Below are 25,572 nucleotides of genomic sequence, written 5' to 3'. Positions count from 1 at the left end.
TAATTAGTGAGAAACTAGATTCTTACGGTTATACTAATAGAAAAGAAGTCCACTTATAATAGGATTCTGTCATAGACGATCTTGATGGGAGGAACTCCTCTAATTACTTATCGGAGACCCTATGATCTCGTCTATAAATAAACAGGACCTCATACAAATCTAATATGTTATATTATAATATATATTAAGATCGTATAATATATATTGAGATCGTACATATCTTCTTTTAGTCTATATTTTATTACTTATAATAATCATATGAAAAATAGATAGAGAAAAAAAGATAAGTCTAATTATTCTCCTAAATTAGTATCAATCCTTTATTCGGATCGGACTATAATATATTTATAGATTTGATAAATTTTTTTTTGAATGAAATCAAAATATATATAATGTTGATCTTGATATATTGTTATTTGATTTTAATTCTGATGTTAAAAAAATTTTATATAACAAAAATATGATTATAATTTTTATGCTTCAAGTGTAAGAAAAAAAAAAAACAACATAGAATCTAAGATAGTAGTAAATAGCTGTGAACTGGTTGGATGGAGCTCTCTTGGTCCACCAACTTATATAATCAAATCTTATTCGATATATGTCCAACTTTTGCAGCAAAAAGAACAGTCTTGAGTCAAATCCACTCTTCAAAAGCAGGATGGTATTGATGATCCTGGAAAAAGATCCTGTAAAGTGAAGCACAGAACTCTTCCCCACCATCCATGTATGGAGGATAGGAGCAAATATGCGAGAGCACAAAGGAAAAAGAGCAAGTTATCTGCTATTGAATATATAGCTAGTAGGGACGTACTCTTCCCAACGGATGGCTTACGAGAGTGGAATCTCGACCATCTTCTTCATGCCGTAGCGTTGAGTTGTACAAAAGGTGGAAACGAAAAGAGTGGCTCCTGTAAGCCCTATATATATATATATATATAGACACACAAAACTTAGAGATTTTTTAAAAAATTCATCTATATAGGATAAATTCTAAAAAAAATTTAAGTTTGAAAATTTCTCATTGAGCATCTTAATTTTTTTTAAAAAATTAAATAGTACTCGTAGTCACGTGAAATGATAATCTTACTCATATTTTTGTTGATACCAGCTTGCTTCTTTCTGTACCCTCGTTGAACCCTAAAGGCATCGTGCACACGAAGAGAAGTGATCAACAAGATCAACTCATACGTAAAAGTAAAGACAATTAGGAAAACACGATCGATAAAGTAGAAGTGAGTGATCAACGGACGAACGATAATGGATTACGATAGATTGACCATTTAAAAAAAAATTCTAATTTTTTTTTTTTGAAGTTGAGATGCTTGTGAAAAAATTTTAAACTTAGAGCTTCAGGTTAATCTTTATTTTATGTATTTAAAAAGATTATTGACACATTCGTATGGAAATTAAAAGGGTGAAGAACTTTGGGGTCATACGGCATTGATGGGAGGGACTCGTTGCTGCATTCAGCCCCCCATTTTTGTTGATACCACTGTCGCTTGCTTCTTCCTGCACCCTCGTATTTGTTAGCTGACCATTAATTTCCTCTTGATGCCTGGAGAAAAGTTTTGCTAGACTTCCCTAATGCTCGACACACATGCCTCTAGTAGAGTAAGAAAGGGTACGATTTAATTTAATTTTTCCCATCAACTCATCAGTAATGATTTGCCAAATAATAATAATTTGAACGGCGAAAACGAATATCTGCAGCATCCTTTGTTGCATGAATCCTTCAGATGAACCAGCAAAAGGATAAAAATTTGACTGCAATTTGAATCACATAACTGAAAGAAAAAAAAAAGGTTATACAATAGTTGATATAAATAGTTGAAAAGAGGTATACTCATCATAATTTTGACCACAAACACCCTCCTATAGTGTACAGAAAGAGCAACACACGTTAACTTCACCATAGTTTGTTGGATAAATACCTATCGATGCTTAGCTAGCAGTGAGCTTTTCTAAGATGACTTTCTTCTTTTGAAAGATATAGCTTTCTTCTGATCCCTCTTTCTCTTTTTGGATTCTATCTGGTGTGATCTTCCAACCAATGAAGGTTGATCTTTCAGCCCAAAGCTTCTTGCCACGTGCCCCAAATGGAGTTTCTTAACCATAAAAATTCTTTTCAGCTCACCTCGGTGAGCAGTGTATGCCCGAACCCAGGAGCAGAATGCATCATTGGCTAGCTTCTTCAGTTTGGACTGAACAATAAAAAAGTAACTTGGATCAAAAAGAGAAGGAAATAATACTACAGGAATTAGCTAATCATCATCAAACAAGTTTATCAGAATGGAACACCTTGCTTGATGTTATAAAATATATATAGAACTATTATGAACAAATCAATTGGTTCAACAAAAAGGTCTGATCCAACTGGGAACATATTTAATAACCAGAAACCACTGAAAATTGCACAAAATCAGAGAAACTTAGTACATTCTTATTTGAGTAAATTAATTTTCAAGTGTTTTAAGGTATATATTAACCATCATGATGTTCAACTAATATCAAATGTAGCAATTGGCATATATTATGCTCAAGAGGCGAGAGGCAAAAGTGCATTGATCTAGCAATCTAGGTGGCATGGTCTGAGGTAAACATGATGCAAAATAAAGTAAACGTGCCGTTGGAAGCAATATTTTTCTGAGATCACTACCAAGCAGCAATACTTCTTCCAGCTATTAACAAATAATTCAACAGGTGACAAGCTATTACCTCCGTTGAAATAAAGGTTTCAAGTGTCTTCTGCAGAAATAATACCCATGGATGTGTCTCCAAAGAAATTAGCTTCTTGTTATGGTGCTTCTGCCCATGCACTGAGAAACTGTCTATTATCTTTTGAAGTGGATATTCTTTTAGGCTGACACCATGATGCTGCAAATCATGCAAATAATCAATCTCGACTGGTTGAAGGAATAGCAAAGCTTCACCTTTCTCACCCAACCTTGCCGTTCTTCCGACCCTAACAGAGCAAGGGTAACGAAATAACTGTCAGCCAAATATAACATAACTGTTTTGCGCTTTGAATCAAAAGATGTAGGATGATGATACCTATGCACATATTCAGAAGCCTCCCCTGGAGAATCATATTGGATGATGCACCTGACCTTTGGAAAATCCAAACCCCTAGCAGCAACATCCGTACACAATAGTAAAGCTGATTTTTCAGAAGTAAATTCGTGAAATGCTTTTCTACGATCTTCATGTTCCATATTCCCATGCAAATGGAAGGATCTACAACCGACAATTTTTTGCTCTTGATTTGCCTCTGGTTGCAGCTTAGGAGACCACTTAAATTTGTTTAAAAGTGAATAATGGAAGTCTACTGCATCACATGTTGAAAAGAAAACCACAATCTGTAGAATGAACCTGTAAGTGAACATGAATGCTTAAACTGAACAATGGGAACAAAACAGAATTTATCAAGTGAATTGTAATAAGAACATCAATAATATATGACATACATATCATATGTAACTAAAGCAGATCATAGCATCTGGTAGATAAAAAATTGTCAAAAATAACTCCAACCCTGAATTCACCTTTTGGGAGGTTTCTCTTTCAAAAGCAAATCTAAGAATAGAGAGAAGAACCACAAGCCTTGAACCACAAGACACTGCAATTAGTGTGCCAAACAAGTTACTTTACATGCAAGCAAATGGATAATTAATAGAAAGATGATGCATGTAGGAAGAACTTACCTTTAACATATCTTTGAACTAACTGAGAAGGAAGGTTATAGTTTTCTGTCAGCTGAATTGATAATGCACCAACGCCTTCCAAATCTCCACCGACAGCATCACCTAATGACAGCTTTAGTGGTACAGCAGAATCCTTCTTGCAATCCATGCCAATCATGATTGGGTTCTCTAAACTGATATTTGCTAAATGGTTGACCTTATCATTTAAGGTTGCTGAAAGAAGTAAGTTCTGCCTTGAAAATTTGGCAGACTTTGTGTTCATATGCTGTTTGCAGACATGATCAGCTTGTCTTGAACCCAGAAAATCTAGTATTTCTTCTACTGCTTTCCCAAATCCCAATTCAAGGATCCTGTTCATCATTTAGAAAATAAAAAGAGAATGCAAATGGTTTATCCTTAAATGCTAGGACACAAAATGAGAGAAATAGAGAGACAGATATATATATATATATATATATATATATATATATATATATAGAGAGAGAGAGAGAGAGAGAGAGAGAGAGAGAGACAAACATGGGATTTATTGTGATTGATCAGGTTGAATGACACGTGATTAACAAAAGTAATAAAGAAACAACATGAAGTGCTTTAAAAATATCAAACCTGTCAGCTTCATCAAAGACGATCCAACGCAAATTTGTGTAATTGAATGATGAAGTATTCTTTAAGTGATCCAAGAGACGCCCAGGAGTAGCTACCAGAATGGATATTCCTGGACACAGCCATATCAATCAAGAGCATGCAACATCACCATGTTTTTCTAGAACAGAGATTTTAGATAAACATAGCTAAAACATGACATCATTACTTTCAAGCAACACACATAGTAGCAGGAAATAATGTAGTTTCCACCTCTATGATTCTCATCATGCGCTACTCTCCAAAACACACAAACAGTTACTATAATTGCCAAGAAAGGGGTATAATCTTTTGATACCTAACAGTTACTGTGATCACAGTTCCAAACAAGCAAAATTCTTTAGGGTACACTCAACGTATGTTTACTCACAACACGTCAAACACACTTAACAGTTTCAACAAAATCCTTGATAAGCCACTTTCAGGAACATGAGTGATACAAGTGCCAACTCTAAGTTGCAACGAAAGCCATTTGGAGTAGGAACTCCACAAAACCAAACAAGAGCAGATCCACATGTAGTTCATATGCATCACTAACTAAAAAAGGCACAGAAAATTCAGACCTTTCCGCAACCTGGCTTTCTCCTTTGCCCTGTTTTCTCCACCCATTATATACCCAGGAACTATCCAATGGAAACAATGCAATAGTTTCTGCAGAACTCCATGGACCTGCATACACAGTTCTCGCGTTGGAACAAGAACCAACGCTATTATCATTTTAGTCAAGTAATTCTATAATAAACAAAATCATGAACTCTAAAATCGAAAACGAAAAGAAAACAAAGGCAATCCAGATGATCTACCAAGCAAACTCTCTAGAATGAGTTTATTATGGTTATATCATTGTCTAAGAGGGAAAGCAGAGCATATCACTGTTGTGCTTTGACTCACACAACTTATTGAAAACATAACAAAGATAGATGTCCACAATTTTTGCATATATACCAATATTTCTATAAAGAGTGCATTTATTTCCTTCTTCCAAGGTATACCATCACTTATCGGTTCTAATCTTGAAAGATTGGCGATACTCTGTTAATTAAAAAAAAACGTAATACGAGAACAAGAAAACTTGTATTGGCCAGAAAGAACTGCAGGAGCAGATGTCAAGCAATATAAGCATACCAAAGGTCCCATCAGATCGCTGAACTCGCGGCTCATACATCTGCAGAAGGTGGACGATCGGGGCAAGGTACACGATCGTCTTGCCGGTGCCAGTAGCAGCATTGACAAGTCTAAAGCCTTCGCAGTCAAAGAAAATCCACAAAGAGAACCCAAAAACGAAAGGAAAACACAAAAACTATCACATAATGCGAACAAAAGCAAGAAATACCGAGAAGGATACACATGCCGTCCAGAGACGACGACAGGAATGGCCTGTGCCTGGATCTGCGTGGGGAACTCGAAACCCATCTTATCTGTCACCAGACAAGTTCGATAACGTAACGACGATGATGATTAAGAAAGGGAGGGAGGGAGGGAGGGAGGGAGGGAAGAGGTACAGACCTCGGAGATGTTGGCAGAGGAAGGGATGAAGGCCGAGATCGGAGAAGGAGCAAGAGGCAAAAAGGCCTTCTCCGCCTGCGCCGGCGGCTACTTCGGCTCCTTTCTTCTTCTCCTTCGGCTCTTTCATGTCGCTTCTCGTTCGTTGTCCCCTTCTCGTTAGGGTTTCTCTCCTCTCAAAAACCCTCGTGTTCATGTCTCTCAGAAATCATAAGAGAAAATAAAGACAGCAAATCACATATATGCCCCTTCGAAGTTAGTTAAATTTCGTATTTGTCCCTCTAAATACAATATATATTTATGTTGTAAAATATTTAAAAATTATACAAATCGATTGCTAGTATAATTGAAACAAAAGTATTACCATAGAAAAAATTATTATTCTCCGTTACTATCATATAAATATATATATATATATATATATATATATATATATATATATATATATATATTTGGATTTTTAATGTTACTCCTCAAAGTAATTTGCTTCGTTTTCTATCCTTTTACACCTTTTCTGCCTTTGATAAATTCAAACAATTCAAAAGATATAAAAAAAAGAAGAAAAATGTGATAAACATAATTTACCAAAATTTCAAGTCATATTGTTGGAGTTTAACTGTGTTTAATGAAAAAATTGATTATAGAGGAATTATTATTATTATTATTATTAGTAGTAGTAGTAGTAGTAGTAGTAGTAGTAGTAGTAGTAGTAGTAGTAATCTAAATATTATCCAATTTTTATCAATTTAAATATTTTAACAAAACTATGTCATAATTTAATTTTTTTAATATTAAAATGGTTATGAAAGAAGACAAAAGATTTCGTAAAATTACTAAAATTTGAGGGCCAAACATATCCTGAAAATATAAAAGTTATTACAACAGAAATTTAATTTTAACACATTTAAACCTTATGTTATAGGGAAAGATATCAAAAATATTAAAAATTAATCCGAAACTTCATGAACTTATAATAGGACACTACCACTACCATAAACCTTTCTTATGTCATTGCATGAAGTTTGAGAGCTTAAAAGTTTTCAAGAACTAATTTTTATTTTTCCAATGAACTGTGAAATTCAAAGCTCAAAGGATACTAAGATTGCAAATGAGCTAAACAAGTCATCAACATATATTTCGATGCATTTTAATTTTATACAATAGTGTGTTGGAACTTAAAATGGAAAAGAAAACTTAATTTTTGTTTTACTCTCTCCTAATAGAAGATAAATTTATTACCTTTTTCCTCCAAAGTTTATATTTTATTTGTTGGTGCCGATTATCTTCAAAGTCTCCACGTTTATGCAAGGAGGTGGATGATGTACTTTCGAGTTTTATTTACAAACTTTTTTTATTTTAATTATACTAGATTTCTAAGTTTTCTCTAAATTCATATAATATTATTTTTGTATTTGTGTTGCTAAAATATTTATATTTCTAATGAGCTTTTATCATATTTGACTTTTAAAATGAGCTTTACTTAGACTTTGACCAAAATATCTTTAACCAAATACTAAGATGGGGGTGGAGTGAGATTTTTTGGATAATTGATTATCAAAATTTTGAGATTTTTTAAATATGATTTTTAATAAAATTATATTAATTTTTATTTATGATAAATTTGGAATAAGTTTATATAAATTTAATATATTTTTAATAGATTATATAAATGAATATAACTCGATCATAATCCAAGTTTTACTTAAGCATAATATGATTTTTCTAGGTTAAATTATAAAAAGGAGATAAAGACGAAGGAATAGGAGGGAGAGGGATGGAGTCGTTGAGAATGAGTAGAAGACAAAAGAGGAGGAAGACGAGGACGAAGGAGTAGGGGAGGAGATGTAGAAGGTGGTGGAGATGGAAGAGGAGAAAGTCAAGAAGAGAGGGAAGAGGTAACGATGATAATAGAGTGGGAGATGGCGGAGATGGGGGTGGAGTGAGAGAAGAGGTAAACAATCCTTCAAATCTTTTATAAATAAGGCACTCAAAAATTATTATTAATCATGAATATATATTTTATACTATGTATGAGTTAGTTAAAAGTATAAATAAAACTAACGTAATTGAAGACCTAATGCTTACATCACTAAATAAAGTTATGCAATAATAGATTTTTTATTATAGGTTTTTAATATTATTACATCACCTACTTGTTTTAACTATTTATTTATTTATTTTAAATAAAAAATTGTTTTAATTTGCCTTTAGCCCCACAACTCGCTATTTAGAATCTTTTCACTCTATTCTTCCTTATATATTGACCAAACTTTATAGGGATACGATTAAAGAGAATTAATTTTATTATTATTTTTTCTTAAATGATTTAAATTTTATTTATTGTTGGTACGCGGATCGCTTTCAGGTCTTTTTCATAACCTTTCTTTTAGTTTTTCTTTTATATTTTAATTATTTTAGACTTTCTAACATAATTAAGGTATTAAAATCTTACGAATCAAATCGAAAGCTTGGTCTAAAATTTTCAAACTCGTGGAATTTTGATTATAAATCTTATGAGATCAATTACACTATTTTTCTGAAAATTATTGAAAATTTTCTTTTTAAAATTATGTATAAACTATTTTTTAAGAAATACAATAAGATAACTCATATGGCTGATTGAGTGTACGCAACTGCGAGCCAACGTTACATTTTTATTATTCATAGTATGTTCACAAAAGTCGCAAACGTTTTGTTCTCTTTTTCTTTAGAGATTTTGTTGAGTTATGCGTTTAAATGAGAGTTCTTAATGTAAAAAAAAGAAAGAAAATTCTTATATCAACACAGCAATATGTTATCTATAGAGGAAAAAATAAGTTTCGATTGGGTTGATAAATATTTTTAAATTTCTAAAGCTAGATATCCACAAAAAAAAAAAATCGAGAAGACTCATTGTGATTCTTTTATGAATAACTTATGTTTCTGAGGTGAGTAAGATGCGAATTTCTGAGAGTATAAGTAACAAAATGATGATGACACTAAAGAGAGTTATATTTGAACGAAGAAACTAAAGTATATTGTAATTGATCTAAAAAACTTGATTTTCGTAAAGAATACGTTTCGGTTGAGTTGATAAATATTTTTAAATTTCTAAAGCTAAGTATCCAAAAAAAAAAAAAAATCAAGAAGACTCATCGTGATTCTTTTATGAATATCTTATGTCTCCGAGGTGAGTAAGATGCGAATTTCAAGAGAATGAGAGTACAAGTAACAAAATGATGATGACACTAAAGAGAGTTATATTTGAACGAAGAAACTAAAGTATATTGTAATTGATCTAAAAAACTTGATTTTCGTAAAGAATACGTTTCGGTTGGGTTGACAAATATTTTTAAATTTCTAAAGCTAAGTATCCATAAAAAAAAATCGAGAAGACTTATCGTAATTCTTTTATGAATATCTTATGTCTCCGAGATGAGTAAGATGCCAATTTCAAGAGAATGAGAGTACAAGTAACAAAATGATGACGGCACTAAAGAGAGTTATATTTAAACGAAGAAACTAAAGTATATTGTAATTGATCTAAAAAAACTTGATTGTATTTGAACGAAGAAACTAAAGTTTCGGTTGGGTTGACAAATATTTTTAAATTTCTAAGGCTAAGTATCCATAAAAAAAAAAATCGAAAAGACTCATCGTAATTCTTTTATGAATATCTTATGTCTCCGAGTCTCAACGGGAGAGTAAGATGCGAGGAAATACTTTAAAGTATTATTAGATTATCTTTTAGGAATCTAAAAAACGAGGGTGACACTAAAGATAGTTATATTTGAACGAAGAAACTAAAGTATATTGTAATTGATATAAAAATACTTGATTTTCGCAAAGAATGTCGAATCACATAAATTTTACATCGATCTTTTTATATATTTATAAATATTAATATTTTAGATTATCTTTGAAGGCCTCTTTCTATCTACATATCCTATTCTTTACCTATAAACAGTTGTATACGGGACTTCAGCTGGTCTTCTTTAAGCATCCTTTTAGTGTAACTTTGGATGTACATTTGTTGGATCTTCGAACTATTCTTCGTTGTTTAAGCGCAGCTGTTGTCCTTTGCACTGCAGTGTTCCGCAACGCAACACGAGCCTGCCGGCCGGCCGGCCGGCACAAAGCCAAGCTTAATCTTCGAACTACTCGCTACGCCAAGAGACACTTTATAACGAGGAGAGACGATTCCTTCGACTACGACTCATTCTTTCTCTCAATTACTCGCAATGACAGAGGAAAACCGGCAATTCCGCCAATCTCATCGTGAGTAACTTCCAGCCTTTTACTTCTTTCTCGGCTTCTCAATCTTTTGCACAATTGCTTGCATCCATTAGGAGTTGAAGATAGCTAAAGAATCTGATACGAAAGCTGGTAGGAGTTGCTAAATCTTTGACATCTAAGAGTTACCTGGTCTATTGATGTGTCTCTCAGGAACAGAGCTGGGTGGCGATGAAGAGAGGAGAGCTCTCAAGAATGCATGGCCCGAGGTTGTAGGACTCACTCCAGAAGATGCAGAGAAGAGGATCAAAGACGACAAACCAGAATCTCACGTCCAAGTCGTGCCACCAAATCACTTTGTAACAGCTGATTATAACGAGGGACGTGTTCGAATCTTCATAGATTTATCTGGCAGAGTGTTGAAGGCTCCGGTCATCGGTTAGAGAAGAAGCTTTACTAAATAATGGTGGTCTCTTCTTGTTTGTAGATGCATCTTAATGAATCCAATGATACATTTCTTGCCAAAACATGTTTTAGGCAGGTATCCGAAAGGTTAGGGGATCGCGATAAGTGAAAATGGACAAAAACGAACAAGATAATGTAGACCTTCATGTTTCAGTAACAAGAGGCTAGTTAACAAATGCGCCCCATGTAAATGTTTGCTGTTGAATTATGTCAAGAAGAATAACAGGTTAGCTGGGAACAAGAGTCCCAACATAACCAATACCCACAATGAAGAATGTAATGGCCTGTGGGTAGATGTAAAAGAAGTAGTTGTTCTTGCCATACCTCAGGTCGTAACATGCACATACGAAGAGATACAGTGCCATGCCAAGCTCAGGAAGAAGAATCCTGATACAAAACGATGAAGTTAACGATTAGCTATCGAATAACTGAACTAATTAAGAGTAGCGAGCTTTCGACAAAGTAGGTGTGGAAGTCTATCACGACATTTCAAGCATGAGAAGTTTTGAGACTCGAAAGAGATGTTTGCAGTGTTCACCAACAAAATCGATAGACATGTGCTGCAAATTAAAGAAGGTGCGGAAATTACCTTCCGGAGATGCTCAATCGAGTTTGCTTGAGAGGTTCCTCTGTTTTCTGTTCATTCAATTTGCTTCCTAGTTTCTTGGTGACAACCCATTCATTCACTTTACCCGTCTCAAGCAGGCCGGTCCACACAGCTCTCATTCGATGCATTGACATGACGTTCTCGAAGAAGATCCAGAATAATAATAGATGAAATGAGCTGTATTCAGAGAGATTGGTATCAGAAGAGAACTTAAGCAGCATTCAAGCAACTACAGAATGTGTCTACTGAAAGCATAAGGTCCAGACCTTGGAGTTCCAACTGAATTCAAGATGGTAATAGTTGTGGGGATGTAGACCACACCCCATGTAGAAACTTTGACCTCGGGTACAAAAACTGAAGATGGTATGACGACACAGTAGAACATAAATGTCACGGTATGGGATATAATCCGCCGAACGATGAAAAAGCTGTATATCAGATAGATTTTCTTCCTTGGTGATACTTTCTGCAACATCAAGAAGAACAAAACATGTTAAAGTACATGAAGACAGATGGATCCAATGATCATAAATTTGTAACCTTTGTCTTTAGTATCTCTTTGTGGATCTTCCTAAACAAATTTGCTGGACCACAAGACCATCGAAATTGCTGACTACGTAATGCCTTCAGTGTACTTGGCAATTCACTTTTCACCTGCAATAGAAGATTAAGCTGTCATCGCTTTAAAGGAAACAGAGTTGAATTTGCAGCTTCAGAAAATTTTTAACAGCTATAACTATGGAATTGCCCAAAATTGTGATTCATTATATGGATTGGATCATGAATTTATCAATTCGTGGTACGTGATCAGGTAATAAACAAACTCGTTTGAGGGCATCGTTTATATTTAATACAAAATAATGAATTGGACATATTAGGTGAAAAACATGTGCTCTCTTTGTTTACTCAAAGACAGCCTGGGATTCTGCTACTAGACCTTTAAGGCATGATAATAGTGAAAAGAATACCATATGGTTCTATGACTATAAATATTAATTTCTTATTGTCTTTGAGAGATAAGTGAAATCATTTACCCTCTTTTCAATGACTAAATATAAGAGAAAAATATGACCCAGGTAGGTTATATATATAAGCATTCCTGTATAGTGACTGTTTAACAAGCAACTTGTTTATGTTTAATCTTTTATCAATATCACAACTTTCAGATGATAAAAATATTAATTGTGCATTATCAAATGAAGTAGTACCTTAACATTGCCTAAATAGACAAATTTCCAACCACAAAGAGTTGCTCGTACTGCTAAATCCATATCTTCTACGGTTGTTCGATCTTTCCAACCTCCTGCTTCCTCAAGAGCTGATATTCTCCAAACACCAGCAGTTCCTGATGAGAATGTGAAAATAATCTGCCTGTAAATGCCATTCTATAAATTGGATTATCTATTTGTTTATTCATTATATGATTGGTTACCCTAAATTGTCATTATCTAGATAAATAAGTAGCCGATTAAGCTCTTGGAGTGATTGAGATAATTGAGCAAGATAACAAAATGAATTCAAACAGCTGAAGCAATTTAAACTTTCACAGGCTCAGAGAAGAGACAATCTCTTATCTTTTAACCTGGCCAAAAATTAGAGAGAAAAATAAAAGCAGGAAAAATGAAAATAAATAGGTAGAGTAACGCAAGGTGTGGCACATTGTTGCAGGTATGGGTCATATATAAGTGTAATATTTCCCAAGATATAAATGTTAAATTATGTCAAAAATGAACTTGACCATCTCTAAGTAAGCATGAATTTAGGAAATACTTTTATAGGTATAGGATGGATTTTTTTGACTTTGATACGTTTAGATATCCATGAAAGAAGAAAGTTGCCTGCTCAAATTCACTAGGTCTAGTAGCCATTGCACTTTTAGTTCATCGGTGGTCATATTTAGTTCAACAAGGTGCATTTGGTGATGATTGTTGAGAAATTTATTATGGTTTACACTGGTAAATGGAAAAACATTTTTCATATATGCCAAAGGAAATTCAGAAATCTTAGATGATTACTTACCATTGAAGCCAAAGAAGGAGTGCATTGTTGAACCCGATTCTTGTTCGACCTTAAAATGGTAGTCCATTGACATCTCCTGTATTCTTGTCATCATACACTCATTGGAGTTCACTACAAGATCATTGCATTATTCTGTGAATTAAACTTGCAATATTTAATTGTATAAATTTAATCAACCAAAAAGATACTACTGGAGGAAAAAGAAGACTGAATTCACCCTGAAATGGAAAGCCATTTCCAAGGTAATTGAATTTTAATTTAAAGAGTGACCTCAATATCTGAAGCTAGATATATGGTTATAACAATAGATATTAGTCATCTAAGTAGTGCAAGGACTAGAATCTTAGTAACCCAATCAATACAGGCCACAAAATCAGAATGATTATGTTCATGCACCGGTTCCCTGTGATTGGCCCTTCATCTTCTTTAACATTAATTTGACATGCTTTTATATGGCCTGTTCCACATATCTGACTTACAACATCAAGATCACAAAATAACAACATTCATATAAGATGAAACATTGAGAAGGCATATATGAATGTCAATTATGGTGGTCAAAACTTAACCCCAAATGACTCATACCACTACAACTTCAAGTCTGTCAACCACGAAAGCCTTCAAAGAATAAGCATTTAAACATTGACTCTTCTAGCTGTAAATATCAGGTTATATATTTCCTCATATATCTTGTAATCTTATTCTTTCTATAGAATGAAGTGACCAAAATGTTTTACATACCAAATTTCCATCGTGTTTGTACCAGACAAATATCTGGATTGTGAATGAGAAAAGGAACCGTTTGCATCAAGAAATCTGCTTCAGGTTGAAAATCAGCATCAAAGATGGCAACGAAGTCACAGTGACCCACATAACTGTGCTTCATCCCTTCTTTCAAAGCACCTGCTTTATATCCATGTCTGTTGTCCCTTATCTCATACTTTATGTTGAACCCTTTGCCTTTCCATGTCTTGCACTCTAGCTCTACTAGATTCTATAGCTTGAAAACAACAAGACACATATTAAATTGGTGAGTCTGAGCCTCCAAAGAAGCCAATTAAAGAAAGAGATGAACAGTAGATCACAAACTGATCTAGTGAGATACTACTTTTTGTCAATATGATCCGTTCTCAAATTTGAATTCAAATGATAGTATGACCAACCTTTGTCCACATTACCAACTTATATTCAGTATACAACAGTACCCAGACAATATATAGCTAACTTAGGAATTGCAGAATGGAACAAGAAGATCTGTATTTTTTTTGTTCTTGAATAGAAGTAGTATATAAAGCCTCATGGTTCTTCATAGGTCCAAATCATACTGTGAATCATTAAACTTGACAAATACATAGTCACTTTGTAAAGGTCATCCAATATGTCTGAAACTAGCTTATCTAGTTAATGCATCTCCCAACACATAGAGAAAAAAAAAAGCAATTGTAACATTTGACATTTACTTGGTAGATGAAATTTATTGTATATCATGAAACTCATTGTATTGTTGCATTGCACTTAGGAGGTCATTAATGAATGTGTCATAAGTATGAGAAAAATTCTAAAAAATAATAAGCAGCATAGCACTCGCATATTCTGCAGAACTACACAGTCTTTAGATTGGGATTAAGGATTCAGAGTCCCTTATTTTTGGTTTTGTAATTTACAGTGGGACTACACCAAATTATTAAGATAAATCCCACATCTGACAGTTTAAATTATCATTGTGGAAGAAACATGAACCTAAAGAGTGAGATGATCTGAAAAAATCCCCAAGTCATATACCAAACTCTGATTTGAACATCAAGTGCAAGGTTCCAATACATATCGATAAGGAGGCAATGCTCTCATTATTCACCTGGATAATGCTAAAGGAAGAAGGGGCTAATGATATTTGTAATGTCAGATTCTGGAGGCTGCTAGCTCATAGCATGTTGTCCGAAAAATAAAATACCAATGAGTTGCTCTTTGATGGTGGATAATGACATACTACCCCTAGAAATAGCTCATCTGATAACAGGCCACAATTATGATTCAAACAGGAGCCTTTTAAAACGATTCTAAACACAGAGCCAGGGAGACCCACTGGCCCAAACCTTAAAAGAGTCTTATTGAGGAACCAAAGGCCAAAGGTCTTCACATGACTCGGAAGACAATCTTGGAATTTAGCAAGCAGCCAAAAATTGACTGCATCTTTGGGAATTTACTGTGTACAACTCATGCGCAGAAATAAAAGAAGAATGGAGACCTCATAAATAAGAAAGGCAACAATTACCTTGATCTCTGGATCTGTAGAATCGTCCAGCACTTGGATGATGATGCGATCCGATGGCCACAAGAGCCCGCAGGCAGCCCCAATAGAAAGCTTGTAAACCTGTTAGATAAGAGATTGAGAGAAGACGAACAAGATGGGGCAGACAAAGGAAAGGGGCAAAGAAAGCAATAACCAAAGAAACTAGTTATTATTGGAGAATGCTGCGCAGAAGAGTAAGGGAAAGAAGGAAAGGCCTCACCTGCTTCTCATTGTACATGGGGAGTTGCACAAGCACCATGGGATAACCCACCTCCATGTCCTCCCCCAGGGGATGGTACTTGTACCTCCTCTGCGGCCTCCACCGGAACACCTTGGCGAAGAGGCTGGTAGCGCCCATCAAGATCTTCTCCGAGACGAGCATCACCGACATGAGCATGCACAGCGCCACCGCCACCTGAAGCACCGGCGCCACCACGTTGGCCCTGACCTGCACCCACGCATCCGCGGCCTGCTTCCATGTCAAGGTTAACTTCAGCTCCTCCAAGGAAGAAGAAGACCACAGGGAGGCCAATACGCCCAGGACACTGCCACTCCACGGTGGCACGCTACTGTCACCGGGTACACTAGCTACTGCAGGCCGAGAAACCAAGTGCCAGTGAGGAGAACGCATCGGTAGCATGGAGGTAGACGAAGCATCACTACCTTCCATGTAACTCCACTTCCCGGTAGCCAGCTGGAAAAACTCCTATCATTCACTGGCCTGTGCTTCTTTTTGAGCTACTGTGTCTCTCCCATCTCTGTGGTCTAAACCAATAGGTAACGTTCGATCTGAATCCAACCAACGGAATCTGAGGTCAGGGAAGATCCAACCGGCTTCCACAGCACTACGCCCATCCACCAAGCTGTCCACCACATGGTTGGACATAAAAGTAAAACATGAAACGACCGTGCTTTTATGTGGTGCATTAAAATACTCTTCCATCTCGTACAGTTTCATCCAAAAACACTTTCGACTCTTTCTGGGATCAGAGAAATCGAGATCCAACAAAAGGAAAACAAACGGGGAGTAATCTTTTAGACGTGAACAGTACAAACCTATAAAGATATTGAGATGTGGCTCGCATGATCCGATCTGACATAATGATTATGAAGCTGCATAGAACTAATTACCTTTAGCTTGACAACCGATAGAATGAAAGGATTGGTTTGTGAGAATCCGGTTCACTCACCATGCATCTCTCTCTTTGTCACATCTCAGTCGTCCGTAGATGACAATCCTAACTTGTGGTGCGTATTTAGAGATGCATGGAGCAGACACTGATGGGAGGCATCTATCATCAATGCATGGTTCATAGAGTAAATGAAACCGGAGAGAATTTATGTCACATATATTGATGTCAGTGGGTGTTACCGGTGCCAATGAGCGGAAAGAGCCTCTGCTGTCCGATCATTGATGGCATACTTCTGCCACTGAAACTTAGAGAATGGTCAAAGACGACTAGTAATGAATACTGTGTAGTATTGAAATGGCAGCATCACAGTCAATTCACAAAACACACCGATGGTGGAGACAATCAACCAATGTAGACGGGGAAGTCAACAAACAAATCGTAGAAACCACAACCAAAAGGAGGGATGTGGAGATCAATTCGACTCCATTTGTTTCGTAGTGAAAAAGAATAGAAACTTCTTTTTGCTGTTCATCCTTGTATCTCTCATGATTAAATTCATTTTGTTTGTTGTTCTTAGATTTTTGCCAAAAGGTCGGCAATAATATGTGTTCTGATCAAAGTGGACAGAATTTAGAATCTCCATCCAATAAAATTTGCCTCAATGTCTCTCCTCTACTAATTACACTTGTGGTTGTGGAAATATGCGACTATAAGAGTCCTCGTACCAACACCAACAGTATACGCTCGTGAGGAGAGATCGAAAAGAAAGACTAACAAAATAGTCTTACACTAGTAAGATTGAAAGAATCGAATGGTATACATTGAGTTTAAACTCCTAAATCTTTATCGGGTCTAGTGGTCATGTTCTTTATCACTTCCAGTGCATCCCTGTACTCCCAAGTGATGACATCCCTTTGCCTTTCCATGTCGTCGAGGATGGCATTGGCATTCAGCAATTCAATAATCGTCTTTGTATTTAGCCGATGAACTCAGAGTTCATAGGAGCATTGCGAGACCAGCAAAAGCACCGAGCAACAAAGACAAGAGTTTGCTGGTCCGGCCTCTCGACACCGATCGACATGTCCGCGAGCAACTTGATTTGTCCATCACGATCCGCATTCTGCTCATCCAGCAATCATTGTGTTCGAGAAACAGTGCTTCTTTGTGGCATTTTGTCAAAGAATCATACCCCCACCACCTCCCCCCCTTCCTCATTCCACCTAATCTTTCTGCAGGGTTACTCGAGGGACCATTTCGTCGGATATATTACTTATAAATTGGACTTAATAATGAGCAAAGATTAAGATTTTTTTTTCTCTTTATACTGACCAGGATAAGTTTGATTTGAGAACTAATTGAAGTTAAACCTATATATAAAAGGCCAATTTCTTTATTATTAGAATATTAAATTAAACTTTGAGTGTAATTAGAAAATTGATTAGCATTGAAAGATCTGAAAAGTTATTTCAGAGTTTGATCTTTGTATGTCTAAGAGATAATTGGGGTGAAATATTGATAGAGAGATGTGAAATTTACACATATTTAGAGAGATGATGGTGCTGAATAAACTTATAAGCAAGTTTTTGTATAAATTTATCTCATGTAATTTTTTCTATGATATTTATGACATCAATCAATGGTGTGAGGAAAAATTGATTGCATGTAAACTCCCTAAGCATAAAAATTATTATTATGTCTAAAAAATTTAATATAAAAATCTAAAATTAAATAGCAATAGATTTAAATTTACGATATATACCATTTGATGTTATTTAAAAAATTTTTATCTGATTTACGAATGCATAAGGAAATTAGATTTACCATCTGATTTACCATTTGATGTCATTAGATCTAAAAATTATAACAATACCAATTTATAAGAAAATTAGATTCATCTTTTCAAAGGAAAGACTAGAGAAGATATATAATCTCTAGTTTACATATTCGCGTGACTCAAAGATATATATATATATATATATATATATATATATATATATATAATATTTATTACATCAATTATGGTTGTGGAAGAAAATGATTACATCAACTTAGTAAAGTCTCATCTCTCGTTGAAGTGCTTGTGGTGAGGAACACTACATGGTATACAGACCCAAAGCAACAGGCAATCCACTCACTATTAGAGGTCTACCTCTGTTGGGCACATGACCCATTAGTTTAGTTCATAGTGAGTTTTAACCCTTTTTTCACTCTGTTGGGCACATGGCCCATTAGTTTAGCTCATAATAACTCATAGTTCATTTTAGTTATAACCCTTTTTTCACTTAATCTAGATCTAAAAATGGGGCTAGTGGCGACTACGAATAGGGGCTAAAAAATTACAGCAACGGGGTTAAGAAAAAGAGATGGAAAGAGTAGAAAAATAAGAGAAGAAGGAAGTAAAAGAAAATAAGGATAACTCATAGGTTGTTCTCAATTATCTAGGTAGTGTTATCACCTCAAGTTAGATCATATTTACAGTGGACTCTTGTTGTGATTACCGAGGGAGATTTTAGATATTGTGCATAGTGATGTAATTCTTGTATCTTAGTTATTCTTTTATGATTATTGCTTGGATTTTAGGCAAGAGACTTTGAGATTTTTATATTCATTATTTTTATACTAGATTTTCTCTAGTTTGCCCTATGGTTTTTACCCTTCACGTTGGAGGGATTTTTCACATAAATCTTAGTATTATATTTAATTATGATTTCTATTTAATTTCATTGTATGTTATGACCTACTTGTATTTATTCGTATAAAAAGTTTTTTTTTATTCCAGTATTAGAGTAAGATTTTTGTGGTATTTAATTTTTATGTTTGAACATGGATGTTGGTAGTGTTTCTCACATAATTATCTTAAATTGAAATAATTGAACGATATGGAAACCAAGAATGAAAAATCTCTTGTATTACAAAGATTTATATAGACATTTGCAAGGGGGATAGTAAAAAACCCATAACTATGACAGATGATGATTGGAAGAGGTTAGACAAAAAAATAATCGGGTTTATTCGATAGTGACTCGATGACAGTGTCTTTCACCATGTTTCTACTAAAAGTTCTGCATACTCTTTTTAGAAAAAGTTGAAAAGTTTCTATGAAAAAAAAAACGATTGTCAACAAAGCTTTCTCGATCAGAAAACTTCTGAACCTAAGATATAAATAGAGTATTTCTATTGCTGAGCATTTGAATGAAATGCAGAGTATCACTAACTAGTTATCCTCTATGTAAATGTCTGTTGATGATGAGTTATAGGCATTGTTGCTTCTTAGTTCATTATTAAAAAGTTGGGAGACACTAATGGTTCTCTCAATAATTCTATGCCAAATGATATTGTCACTGTAAGAGCCAAGTAATAAGCGGTTTGTTGAGTGAGGAATTGAAAAAAAAGAATTCAGTAACATCTCAGATTAATTCATAAGTACTTATTTCAATGAATAGAGGAACGTCAAAATCCAAAGATAGAAGTGGTTCACATATGGGTAGAAGTAAGTCAAGATCAAGAAAAATTATTATTTATTATAATTATGATGAGAAAGGATATTATAAGAATTAATGCAAGTAACCTAAGAAGAGTAAGAAAAAAAGAATAGAAGTGGAGTCTACAAAGTCAAAAAATAATTCCACAACTATAATACAGGATGGTGATTATTTGAGTTTATCTCTTTGTGATGATATTTTTTTTTATGTATATCAGGATCTCGAGTTGGTGATTCATACAGGTGTTTCTTACTATACTACATCACAGAGGGAGTTCTTTGCTTCCTACAAATCTGAAAATTTTAGTGTTATCAAAATGGGCAACTATGACACGACAAACATCATCGGTATGGTTGATATCCATATAAAGACCAACCTTGGCTATAAGTTATACTTAAGGATGTGAGGTATGTAGTTAACCTGATGCTGAATTTAATTTCAGTTGAAAGGCTAGATGATGGAGACTTTAATAGTATATTTCACATATGGCAATGGAAGCTCGGTAAAGATTCTCTTATTGTGGCTAGTGGAAAGAAATGTCACACTTTGTATATGTTACATGTTAAAGCTTGTGGTGAGCAATTGAATGCTACAAAAAAAGGCTTTAGCATGGAGTTGTGGTATAGGCAACTAAGACACATGAGCGAGAAGGGGTTATAAGTTCTTTTCAAAAAAGAGATATTGCTAGATCTTAGAGGTACACGTCTGAACCCTTGTATTGATTGTTTAGTTAGTAAGCAACATAGAGTTTCATTTGCTAATCCTACTTTATCTAGAAAAATATAGGATCGTGTTTATACAAATATATGTGATCCTTTGAGGACAAAACTTATGATGGATTTGTTAATGTTCTTGGTATTAGTGGTACACTTTATTTTATCATTTTTATAGATGATTTTTCCATAAAAGTTTAAGCATATACTATGAAGACTAAATATCATGCTATTAATGTCTTTAAAGAGTTTCATGCCAAAGTTGAAAGGAAGATAGAAAGATAATTGAAATGTATAAGATCAAATAATGATGGTGAGTATATAGGATTATTTGATTATTATTGTAAGTTATATGACATCCAACATGAGATGACAGTTTCTAGTATACCTCACCATAATACAATTGTAGAGAGGATGAATCGCACAATGGAAAAGATCAAATATATACTTTCACAGGCCAAGCTATCTAAAAAGTTTTAGGATGAGACTTTGAAGAATGTAGTTGATGTGATCAACTTGTCACATTGTATAATCTTAGATGGTAATGTTGTAAAGCATAAATGGTCAAGGAAAAATATTTCCTATAGGCATTTGAAAGTGTTTGATTATTGTACATTTGCACACGTTCCAAATAATGAGAGGTCTAATCTGGATGGGAAGACAAAAGAATATATTTTTCTTGGCTACTTATATGATCAGTTTGGTTACAGACTTTGGGATTCAAAAAAGCAAAAGGTGTTTAAAAACAGAGATATGGTCTTTTTTGAGGATCAAACCCTTGAGGATTTGAAGGAGGCACCAACCAAGACTTATGCAGAAGGATTAGCATATTATGTCTCAATTACTCTTCCAGTATATTAGGGTGATGGGAGAGACGTGTAGGAAGATGGTGTAGAGTTTAATATTGATCTACCTACAAGACATGTTAAGTAAGAAGAAGTTGAGCAGCGTTAACCTTTCATCATAAGATACTCTAAAGATGAGTATGTGATGCTTACTGATATAGGTGAACCAGAGAGTTATCATGAAACAATTGAAAGTGAGCAGAAAAGAAATAGTTAGTTGCTTACAAAAAGAGATAGATGCTCTACAGAAGAACCATACATATGATTTGGTACAACTACCAAATGTCACGGACAAACTTCTAAACAAGATGTTTGATGTAATGCTTATGTATGCCCGTGTCTTTTGGCATATTCATGCCTTGTACAGCATATAGAGGGGCAGCCGAAGGCTTAATAGTCCTATTTTAGTTGGGTTGGTGGCCTCTTTAGGCTTGTAAATAAAGGTTATGTCATGTGGACACGTGCGAGAGATTTTTGGTCTATAATAGACCATTTTACCCTTTGTTGTGCAACTGTTCAGAGCTTGTAAAGTCTGTTTGTAATTTGCATTGTCTATGAAGTATTTTTCGGAGATGTTTGCTTATGGATCCCGATTGAGGCGTTCTCTCTAACTCATTCTCTCTTTTGTTGGTCCTAAGGGACAATGGGAGGCTTCGGGGAGGCTGACCTTTACGGACGGACACGCAAGGGTGTCGCATGACTTAGGCAAAACCAGCTAAGTCCATGACAGATGGTATCAGAGCGGGACAAGCACTCATAGAAACACTTAGCATGCAAACGTGCGGGACCTAGCGGGGCTGCGTTGAGGGCAGTTAGCACACGCGCGACCGTTTGGGGGAAAACGGGCATAGAGATATAGGGAAAAGGAGTCGCTCGAAGGAGCGGGCATCTGACATTGGCATTTAGAGGAATGGCCAACCCTTCGCGCAAGAGGCACCACGAGAACAGACAAGCTTGGAAGAATACGGAGCGCACAAAGGTTGGGATGGCTGAGTTTGAGCTACAGCTCAACGTTGACAACAATACTTGATGGTGCTCAAGGCAAGCGAGGCGCTTGGTAAAGAATGAGACCATGCAAGGTGGAATGAGTTGCTCAGTGATCGAAAGAGTTGTGCAAAGCTCACAGAGGTGAGAGGAATTGCTAACTCAAAGAATTCGGTACTCATGCATGGGCTTGTATGCGGACGATGGAATGTTCATGGCCATCCCAAGGCGACCGAAACTCGGCACCATGGAGCATTGAAACTTTCTCTTCGGCATGTGAAGGATACGTCCGTAGGAGGCTGAAGTATGCAACGAGTTCAGCATATTGCTAGGCCTTGAGTGGTGCAGCAGGGGCTGTATTGACGTGGAGTCGTAATCTAGCAAGTGCGTTTGCAGGAGGCAGAACAATGCACAGTTTGTTCAACAGATCGGAGTAATCCAAGGGGATGGTGGTCTCCGAAACGAAGAGAGATATTGCTCCAACGAGATAGTTATCCAGGAGGGATAAGTCTTGGCTCTCCAGAGGGAGAATCATGTGGGACGGACCTCACAAGTTGAGGAGGAGTACCTCAACAAACAATAACTCCACGAAGCTCAATGGACTGAGCAGGCGGTGAGGAGTCGTTGCATGATCTCGCTCGAGAGAATACATTGGTGGATGCATTGCGAGATCAAGTGGGGGAGCGACCCAAAGCAACTTAAATGAAGGCACACTTGGAGTCGATGTGGAGATCGGACTCAAGGGAGGGCTGACCCGTGGAATGGTGGGCACGAGGGCCACCATCAACTCAATGCAAAAACGAGGAGCAGAGCAACTTGAGTGTAACTTGGCGAAGTACTCAAACCGCATGAAGGGAGCCAGCATATAAGTTGGAACATGGAGCAGAGGCACTATGCTTTCCGTAGATAGAGGTCAAGGACATGAACTCTTACAGAAGCAAGAGTAGGATCATGTTGTTCCATGGGTCCTTCATTCTAACGGAGCAGACTCATCTTGCATGGTGCCAAAGGCGAAGGGAGCTTCTGGGCACATGCACCTTATCTCGGAGAAGCATTTGATAGAGGAACTAAGGCGACTAAATTTGCGGAGGCAAAATTGGGTTCATAATGCCTTAGCACGGGGCATGAGGACTCAAAGGTGGGTACTCTTGAAGAATATGTCATAGTGTTGCCATTCAAGTTGCCATGAAGGAAGTAGTGCGTAGCGGAGATTGTGCTGGTAGGGGCAGAGGCCCAGGATCCAGACAATGGTGCACAAATTACAGTGAAGTCGGTGGACTTCGGGAGCTACTAGGCGACGGACTGTCCTAGAGCGGTGCTTTATCTAGGTGTGACCCAAGAGTGGGTGGATGAAGGTCGATTGCTAAAGGAGCGAACAAAATCGAAGGTGGAAGAGACCCTGCGATGTATTGGTAGAGGCCACACATAGAGGGTTCACAATTTGAGTTTATTCCACAAGGATCAGAATGCAATGGAGATGTCACCAGGAGGCAACATGGTGCAGCGGATCGTGGTGGAACAGTTCATGGCAATGCGATACACATGACATAGTCCCATGAGGGATTAGATCATACGGAGGTATGATCGGGAGCTACTGGAAGCTCCACTTCAGTGAACAACACGATGACAAGAAGGGCTATGGATTCAAGGAGTGAAGGCCATGGTACCGCAGAGGCGGGTCTTCCGTGCGTGCATCAAATTTTGCATCGGATGAAAACCTTGGTCATCAGCATATGGGGGCTAGGTTCCACCAAGGGAAAAGTTCGAATGCAAGTACTAGTGAGTCCCATGGGAGGGACTTGATCATGCAGAGGTATGATCGAAGCAGCTGGAGAGTTGGACTGCTCCAGAGCTCATATTCGCTTAAGGGAGCCCGGCAAGTCAGAGGACAAGGTCGAGTAAGCGAACGTTGGTACCAAGGAAGTTAAGGAGAACAGAATCGGTGCAAACCCTACAACGCGATGGCAGAGGCCATGCATGAGAGTTGCAGTCTGTCTTTCCATCGACCAAACAAACTGCTTGGAGAACACAGAGGTGTTGAAGCAGGGGGGTCAAAAGGGGCGAGGAAGCGACGACGAGTCCAAAGGGACTTAGCTACCCAAAATCAAGCATCAGTTAGAATGGAGGTGGACTCGGAGGAGTGCCACAGAGGCATATCTACTGATTGTGAAGAAAAGGGATGCAGATACGAGGCGACGGATAGTAGTGCCATGGGCATGGCAACGCCATGGTATCGCAGAGGCGGGACTTCCGTGAAAGTCATTGATCCCTTGCTCTCATGGAGGGAGAGCGCTTAGTCATGAAAGGGGCCGAGGAGGTAGAGCATGCAGAGGCAATCTCCAAGTACCGAGACAAGGCTGAAGGGTAGAGGCCGAGGAACTTCGTAAGACCGGTGTCAATGAGCTTCTCATCAAGATAGCTGAAAGTGAAGGACTTCGGGTCATGCAAGAGTGCATAACCAAAGAACGAAGCAGGCAGTACGCGGTGCTGTACTTTTGCTACTCAGTGGAGTAGGCGGTAGGGTTGATGGAGAAGACGGTACAATCCTAGAGGCGACCAAACCTATGAGAGAATTACTCCAAGTTGGGGTGAAAACTTCCTGCATTCCAGAAGTTCGATGGCATTAAGAAGGTGAATCACAATAACTAACTCAATGCAAGGAGTGCAAACACTTCAAGTGCTTTAGAAGTGTGAGCAAAGAGCAGGCGAAGGCCAGTAACCAGCTCGATGCATGGAGTACAACCTCAAGGAGGCGGGCGAAGTCAAGTAACCTTTGCCTTCTCAACTCTTAAGAGAATGGGTGAAACCAAGTACCCCAATTCTCTTATCTATCCAACAGAGGAGCTCTACACAAGTTCAAAGACCCTTCGAAGATAATGAAAGACAATAGTTGTCAAATCCTCACCAATGGTGATCAGTGCTACTGAGAGTAGATTGTCCGCTTCATTTCCCAACGAAATACCAATCGAAAGTGGA

The 25,572-nt window shown here is 36.7% G+C and overlaps 2 protein-coding genes across 4 annotated transcripts; both read right to left on the bottom strand.

The window, feature by feature from the left end:
* Positions 1 to 1,737: 1,737 nt before the first annotated feature.
* Positions 1,738 to 6,025, bottom strand: LOC103992142 (DEAD-box ATP-dependent RNA helicase 17). 2 transcript variants are annotated; one of them, XM_009411739.3, is made up of 10 exons: positions 5,850 to 6,025; positions 5,689 to 5,761; positions 5,469 to 5,578; positions 4,907 to 5,050; positions 4,308 to 4,416; positions 3,702 to 4,051; positions 3,543 to 3,616; positions 3,052 to 3,356; positions 2,716 to 2,962; positions 1,738 to 2,201 (listed from the first exon to the last, which is right to left on the bottom strand). In XM_009411739.3, exons 1-10 carry the CDS (start codon positions 5,974 to 5,976, stop codon positions 1,962 to 1,964), a joined length of 1,779 nt encoding a protein of 592 aa, XP_009410014.2. In that variant the 5' UTR covers positions 5,977 to 6,025; the 3' UTR covers positions 1,738 to 1,961. The 2 variants fall into 2 exon arrangements, with proteins under 2 accessions (XP_009410014.2, XP_009410015.2); XM_009411740.3 differs by having other exon boundaries at positions 4,907 to 5,012; positions 5,850 to 6,024.
* Positions 6,026 to 10,629: 4,604 nt separating this feature from the next.
* Positions 10,630 to 16,296, bottom strand: LOC135617529 (probable glucomannan 4-beta-mannosyltransferase 9). Of its 2 annotated transcripts, XM_065117863.1 has the most exons (10): positions 16,103 to 16,295; positions 15,660 to 16,030; positions 15,422 to 15,520; positions 13,891 to 14,143; positions 13,150 to 13,260; positions 12,339 to 12,475; positions 11,671 to 11,784; positions 11,397 to 11,596; positions 11,113 to 11,307; positions 10,630 to 10,910 (listed from the first exon to the last, which is right to left on the bottom strand). In XM_065117863.1, exons 1-10 carry the CDS (start codon positions 16,107 to 16,109, stop codon positions 10,751 to 10,753), a joined length of 1,647 nt encoding a protein of 548 aa, XP_064973935.1. In that variant the 5' UTR covers positions 16,110 to 16,295; the 3' UTR covers positions 10,630 to 10,750. The 2 variants fall into 2 exon arrangements, with proteins under 2 accessions (XP_064973935.1, XP_064973934.1); XM_065117862.1 differs by having other exon boundaries at positions 15,660 to 16,296.
* Between the last annotated feature and the right edge of the window lie 9,276 nt (positions 16,297 to 25,572).

Source organism: Musa acuminata, chromosome BXJ2-7 (genome assembly GCF_036884655.1).
Source record: "Musa acuminata AAA Group cultivar baxijiao chromosome BXJ2-7, Cavendish_Baxijiao_AAA, whole genome shotgun sequence".
NCBI lineage: Eukaryota > Viridiplantae > Streptophyta > Magnoliopsida > Zingiberales > Musaceae > Musa > Musa acuminata.
This window is presented reverse-complemented; position numbering and strand designations above follow the sequence as displayed.